This window comes from Seriola lalandi, unplaced genomic scaffold (assembly GCF_002814215.2).
Source record: "Seriola lalandi dorsalis isolate HSWRI2012SDOR001 ecotype SW California unplaced genomic scaffold, Sedor1 jcf7180002054367, whole genome shotgun sequence".
NCBI classification, from domain to species: domain Eukaryota; kingdom Metazoa; phylum Chordata; class Actinopteri; order Carangiformes; family Carangidae; genus Seriola; species Seriola lalandi.
Window position 1 is genome coordinate 130,469 of NW_019524920.1, and position 7,377 is coordinate 137,845.

The 7,377-nt window shown below is 40.0% G+C and overlaps 1 protein-coding gene across 4 annotated transcripts in view; it reads right to left on the reverse strand.

Moving 5' to 3' along the window:
• Positions 1-1,384: 1,384 nt before the first annotated feature.
• The window catches only part of ldb2a (LIM domain binding 2a), a 90,818-nt gene continuing 84,825 nt past the window's right edge, over positions 1,385-7,377 (reverse strand). For all 4 annotated transcript variants that reach the window (XM_023408549.2, XM_023408548.2, XM_087174601.1 and 1 more), the window contains exon 9: positions 1,385-3,384. In XM_023408549.2, the coding sequence (XP_023264317.1) occupies positions 3,154-3,384 (231 nt within the window). In that variant the 3' untranslated portion in view covers positions 1,385-3,153. The remainder of the gene's footprint in view (positions 3,385-7,377) is intronic.

The window sequence follows — 7,377 nt, forward strand, 5'->3', positions numbered from 1 at the left end:
TCCCAGGTTTTAACTGGTTTCTCATCTAACTTGCTGGTATGTGAAGGGATGAACACAGAGAAGATGTATTAAATCAAGTCTAGATCTTATATAATATTTTACATCAAGCCTCAAAATTTTAATTTTAGGCATTGTTTTCCAACAATGACATTTAGCTGCTCATCCAGCTGGTAAACAGTGTCAGCTACCTGCAAGTTATATGGGCAACACATTAAAGGTTAAATCCACAGAGATACTATCAGATATCAGAATACGATCAGTACGATCCTTAACATGTGTAGTCATGTAGTGACCTTCATGTAGTGATTTCCCAGCATGCTTTCAATAACTTCCAAGGTGTAGAGAGGAAGGAACATGAACGTGTAGTTTAGTTGCTTTAATCAAAAGTGAATGTAGGTGCATATAAATGAACCCAGTGAGTCAATTAATATTTGAATATTCTGAACGTGGCATGATTGTGGCCTCGTATTCAAAACACACGCACACGCAGTCTTGAGACTGCATTGCATTCTGGTCTATTGAGGGTTCTTTCAGCGTAAAAACTTCTGTCTTATTTCTGCCTCTTGTGCAACGAATGTCTTTAGGTATGATCAATAAATGGCAGCAGAAAATGACAGCTGCGGAAAAGAAGCTTTTGCTTTATCGCTCTGAGCAACTGACGCCAAAATCTGATGCTTAGATTTGATCACTGAATCATTTTTCTATTAAACTTCATCACAGATGCGGCAAGTATTTGGACATAATTTCCGATAATTTGGTTTCAACAGATAGCAACAAGAAAATATATAGCACAAAACAACACTTTCAGTCCAGGTATGCAGTTTACTCGTGTAAGATTTCTTTTAAATTGAAGCTGTGAATGAAACTGTGTCTTTCTGGAGATCCACCAACCACTAGATCTCAGTGACATCCGCTCAAGATCCCACAGAGATCAGATCAACCCACCATTCTAGCAAAATTGTATTTTCCAATTGACAAAAATATCTCATCACAAGTCCACTTTCTAGCTGTTTCTGGAGCTTTCAGTCATATGCAATTATCTTCCACAGGAGATGCAGACATCCAGTTGTCATGGAGATGTAGATTGTATATTTTTCTGAACACATCAAGGACTTTTCGCTCGTGGTGGACGATGACAGTTTTCATGACAACAGGGCAACTCCGTCTATCGAGGAAGGTCGTCTGATCCGACAGAAAGCTATCACGTCGTATAGACCTTGTGGTGAGATTGTTTTTGTCAACTTCTGTTTCCAAGGTTTCAAATGAACTTTCCAGTGAGTTATCAAACTATTCAGAGTGAACAGATATTAGTAAATATTAAAAACAGACGGAAAAAGAGCCGGTCACATGCACACACGATGCATGTTCCCAAACCAAATGTAACTCCTTTGTAAGCACGGTTTATTGGCACACATAATGGTAAAGCATACATACCAGACATCAGATATGACACTGAACACCTCTGCTATATAATGTACAAATGGTGTCTAATAATACTAGGCTCAAACATATTTAGAAATGTGTTAGCTTCCTTACAAATGCACAAATAAATACCCATAAGATCCAATTGTATAAAGACATCCGTTGTTGTCTTCTTGCCCATTTTCAAACAAAAGTCCAACAAAAGAGATCAGGGATATAGTATCAATTCAATTAAAGATTAAAGAACAATTGTGAACACAAATACAGGGATCTCAAATCATTTCTGTGGGGTGGATGGGATTTTATCTGTGCGTCGTTTTTGAAATGTAAAATTGGTTTCTTCTTATGTCACAGAATATACAAGAAATATGATTGCGTGACTGTGTGGCTGTTTATTAAATTTGTGGCTTTGGTTCTGCACTAGCTAAAGAGGATGGGGAACACTTAGAGTTTGGTTTCGACTGCGGCAAACCAGCGTCCATCCAAACCACCCTACAGAAATATGAACCTCCTGTACAAAACAAAACAGCTGCCATATCCAAACTGGTTTCAGTGGCTGATTTACAGTGGACAAAATAGATTCCACCTCTATTTACAGAGCTACAAACCTTGTAACAGTGTTCCCAAACTGATGAACCAAAAAGGAAAATCAGACTGATGCGTTTTTAAAAAGTACATGTATCAAACAAAATAAAAATCCTATAAAATCATGCAGGAAAAGGCTTTAGTATCAGTTTGGGAGTAGGTCGTTAAAGGGAAAGAAGTCCAATTTTCAAGGAGGGGGAAAAATAAAAAATCAACATTAATGCATCAACGTGAGTCGGCAAAGTTCACATACTGATCGGCAAAATTACAATGTGATTGCAAAGGATTCTGAGAGAAGCAAAATACCAATAGACTACGAACACAATCAAACTGGTTTGCATGAAATCACAATCTGTGACGACCGCAGTAATGTGGAAAAAACAATCCTAGGACCCGATCTTCCCTCATTTGAAAGGAGTCCATAGTGGTAGAGAACTTTTATTTCCTCTTAATTGGAAATGGAAATAAACAGCAACAGCAGAAACAAACCCAACAGCCGACTGAATTTTCAATTGAAAATGCAATTGCCTCAAACAATGTTTCATTTGTTTCCAATGTGGTTAGACGCTTCCATTGACTCTGTTGGCTGTTAAAAAAACACCTTGCCTTCTTCACACTGAGCTTGCTATTTTATTTTTGAGACATTTTGTTTGTTGTTTTTATTTCTTCTTCTTTTCTTTCCATTGTCTATTGCCAGCGTGATGACTTGTGACCCGCAGGTCAACCAATCACAGCTGTGGTATTCCACCAGACAAGAGGTTTGTGACTGAAGGTTCAAGGAGGAGAATTTGATCCGGAATTTTCCATCGCATTCTTGAAAAAGAAAAAAAAAAAAAATGCCCACACCTTTCTGTTTTTTTACATTTCGGTCGCATACGACTTGTATGCGTTTCTCGTCTGCGGATACTGCTGTGCAATGCTGCCAGTTCTCAGTGTTCTCCAAGATGTTACAGTGATTCATAGAAGAAGAAAATATCCAGGACGGATATATTTTGGCTGGACATGCCAGCAATGAGTTTGCAGACGGGGGTTCTGATTCAGTACAATGTTATGAGGCGTAGAAGCACTGCCCTCGGGGGAAGGGGAGAGGTTAAAAAGTCCGGTCCACACGGAGTCAAGGATCTGTTGTTTTCCTCTTCTTTTGTTTTACTGTGAGGGCTGGGGAGCTGTGCTCTCAGGCTTGCTGTCCTGGGCGGCGGGGGGTTTGCTGCTCCACGGGGCGTTGTTGCCCAGAGCTGGGGAGCTGTTGAAGTCGTCCTCGTCGTCCAGGCCGTTGGTGGCGTCGTACTGCGTGTTCTCCAGACGAGTGATCAGACGCTCATCCTCGTCCCCGAACTCGCCGCCCATCAGGGTCGGCTCGCCCACCACCATCACGTCCTGGAGAGAGGCAGAGACACGGAGAACAGATTTACAAACTGAAAAGGAAATTAAAAATAATGTTCTTGTTTGTGGGTACACACTTTTTAAAAGGTCACATCGTGTTGAAGCTTTGTCTTTTTTTGTTACGCTCACAGTTGCACAACAAGAAATTTATATTATTTGAATGTTGCATTTCACATTTAATGAAGACACTGTTCTGATGTGCGTCAGCTTTTCAGGGACAGAAGAAAACTGCTTTGTTTTTAGCTAAACCACCTTCAATTTTGAGTTTATCCAGAAGGATTTTCAATGAGTTTCTCACACAGCAAAGTGTGTTTTTTCTAAGAGTGTAGAATAAAAAATATCAGTGATGACACCTTAGTAAGATCCATCCTCTGACCTGGGCTGTGGAGCAACATCTGAAGCTACAGTGAAGGCGGTGGAGCTTGCTTTTAAAATATTTACCAAACATGTGCATCCAAGTTAGAGAGCACATTTCCATGGTCAACTATTCATTCCTTACATATAAAAATAAGTACATTTTTAAACATATTTTACAGCTTTTACTTTCGTCCCATTGATAACCAAGTTACATTTACAGTCTGCGTAGCCACATATACATACATATACACTGTAGGTAGTAAAGAAATTACACACTGGTGATGTGTTTGAAGTGATTCTTGAAAACATATTCATACTTTCCTCTATTTTTCTTCCTATTTTTCTGCTTCTTTCTTTACTAAACCCACTTTTTGTTTGTTCACCAGTTTTACATTATTTAAAACAGGTTAAAAACTGATATACAAATATAATCAATTTTAACAGAGGCAACCGTGACATGTTTTTGGTTTTGTGCAGGACCATCCATACTTAGCCTAGGGGTGATTCAAAATTAATATGCTAAAGTGAGTGAGAAATCACCAGAGAAGAAATTAATGCATATCTGTTTCATCTAATTCTCAGACCAAAGCACCATCTGAATATCAAGTGAATGCACATCCACCCAAAAAGACTTTATAATAACATTTACTTCAAATAAATTAATATGCATGTTGTCTAATTTTTATCCGAAGCAGAAAAATGAGAATTTAATCAGCTGGCTTTTAAAATGGAAGACAAAACACTATAAGGTCATGAAGACGTTTACAAATTCGTAACTCTTGACTTGTCGTTACAGTTGCAGATATATTTACTGTGTTTTGTTTCTCAGCTGTATGAGGAGTGCCCAAAACCCCCACAATGGGGGGTGTGTATTTCCCTGCATCAACACAGACCCCCTGCTTGCATTGAAATAACAGTCGGGGTATGTGTGTGTACTTTTCAGCATATTTGTGTGTGTGTGTGTGTGTTTAGGACAGATGTTGGTGTATCCAGTGAACCCATCCGTATGGTCGACCCCTCTCGAAGCACTCTGTGCAAATGAAACCTTCCCATACAGACAGCGGATTCCCCCAGCGCTCTGTAGCCACCCCAATCAATACTCATCATGTAAGACATATTTCACAGAGATAGTCCTCTCACAGCGGGTCAAGGAAAGGAAGGAGAGAGATTTATCCATTATCCACCCGCTATCTGTGACTCTCGTGATGTGAAGGAATCCTGATCATTCTTCAGAGGGGGGTGCATCAAGACCAAGTCCTCTGCATTTCATGCACAAAGTGTTTCTGTGGACAAATAATCACTGAAGTGTAATTTGTGAATTCAAATACTGATCAATAAGCTCTGATTCATGGCTGTGTTTCTTTGTGTGTACTGAGTCTTTGAATCTCATCTTCCTATGACTGACTAAGCATCTCCCTGCTCGCGAGCCCCAGCGCCACCCACCGTAACCTGGGAAGAAGCTGTACAGTTAAATGGAGCGCACGCTTCACTGGTCATGTGTGTCAACGCTGCCTGGCTTGGGAGATCTTGCTCGCCTCAGCCATCTCCTCTGCAGCACACACACACACACACACACACACACACACACACACACATGCACCGGCACACAAACCAAGATAAGCTTACTGTACAATCACACCTTTGCACACAATCACACACCTGAACACAAACAGAGACAAAAGCACTTGAATGCATACTCAGATTAAAGCTATGTAGTGTACACAACAAACACACCCACAAACACAAGCCTAAACACTCGAGCGGAAGCACACACACAAATCACACAGAACAAACACACATGATCACATCCGGCGAGCACTGATGTAAACATACAAACAAAACTAGACAACTTCGCAAACTCCAACGCTCCCCCACCCAAAACTCAAAATACACACTCACTTTGATAAAGAGCACCAATGGGGAGAGGCAGTTTATTTATTCAAGCCATCCCCAAAACCCCCCTAGCGACCACTTCTACACCCCACTATGCCTTAATCAGGCTAATTAATTTAGGTGAGCTTTTCAACTAAATGACAATATCCACACTGATTTGTCAATTTGCATAGCTAATTAAGTCATTAGCTAAAAACGTGCTGATTGCCAACAAGCCTTGCATTCACCATCTGTTCCTGTGAGGAGGCCTGTCAACCTACCTCTGGCCAATTTTGGGTCCAAAAAAAAAAAATAAAAAAAAAAATCCCTCCAACAATCACAGCTGGTGGCTAGTCTGAGACTGGGGAGTGCTAATTGTGAGCTAATTAATACTGTCTACTCGTCTACTCATCTCGTTAAGAGTTAGCCTTCGCGCTAGCTAAGCGGCAGGGCTTTGAATGGGCCGACGAAGCGATGAACGCCTCCCTGTTCCCTTCATTCACTGAACAGTGTCATTAGCATATTTTACAGAGATTAGCGTTGAGTAGCTTGGAGGACATATTTGCTCCTCGGGCCTCCGAGGCAACAAGTGGGAATTTAAAAAAGGATGTGGCGGGACTGTGGTGACGACAAGGAGGACGGAGAACATAACTGCCTCCTAAAGCAGCAGCAAAAAACTCTGAACCAGAAGTTTCAATGTAATAAAGTTTAATCAGCTGCTTTAGCCTGATGCACACCAACACTCTCACACACCAAAGTTTACCCCCCCACCCATCCCTTCTGTATTCAAACTTAAAGAAAGGCAGACGGAATATACAGTTTTCACAGTGTAATTCTGTCGCCAATTAAATTTCTAAAAAAAACATGGCCAACTTCCAAAATTTACAGGCAAGTAAGAAACATAAATAAGTCTTATGAGTTCTCTATGGGAGAGCCAAAGAAGCACAGGTGTTGTTTTTAGTGCTTGACTCCATCTTCCTACTTTAGTGTAGTATATGTAGTACATTTACCCAGGTAATGTACTTAAGTACAATTTTAAAGTACTTTTACTTTACTTGAGTTTGTTTTTTTTCTGCTTCATGATACTTCTACTCATTTCAGAGGCTAATATTGTACTTTTTGCTCCACTATATATTTACTACATAACTTTAGTTATTTTTCATTTTCACATTAGTGAAAAATTAGTGGAAACAGAATAACAAATCAATTCTGATGTATTATTATAGGTTAAATTAAGACCTTATTGATCCCTGGGGGGAAATTCACTATCCAGCAATATATGAACTAGTTAGAATCAGCTCCACCTTTACCAGCTGTAAACATTAATGCATCAACATACATATATACATTAATCTGAAATGAGCCATTCTGAATTATGAGAACTTTTTACTTTTAGTACTTTAAATACATTTTGATGCAAAATACTTTTTGTATTTTTACTGAAGCAATATTTAGAATGCAAGGCCGTTACTTTTGTTGAGTACTTTTACATTGTGTATTGATACTTTCACTTAGGTACACAGTCTGATTTTCTTCTCCCACCACTGCTACAGTCTGTACACAGCGGATGGACAGTTAATTAAAGGTTTAGTCTACAATATGTCTTGTGCTCGCTTCCTGCAAACACACTGACTGACACTGACTCACAGCATTGCTACGGGCCACGCTTGGTAACAGCAACAACACGTTCAACACTTAACTCAGGCCACTAGAGGTCAGTGTTGCTCATTCTATGAACACCCCCCCCCCCTTCCCCCC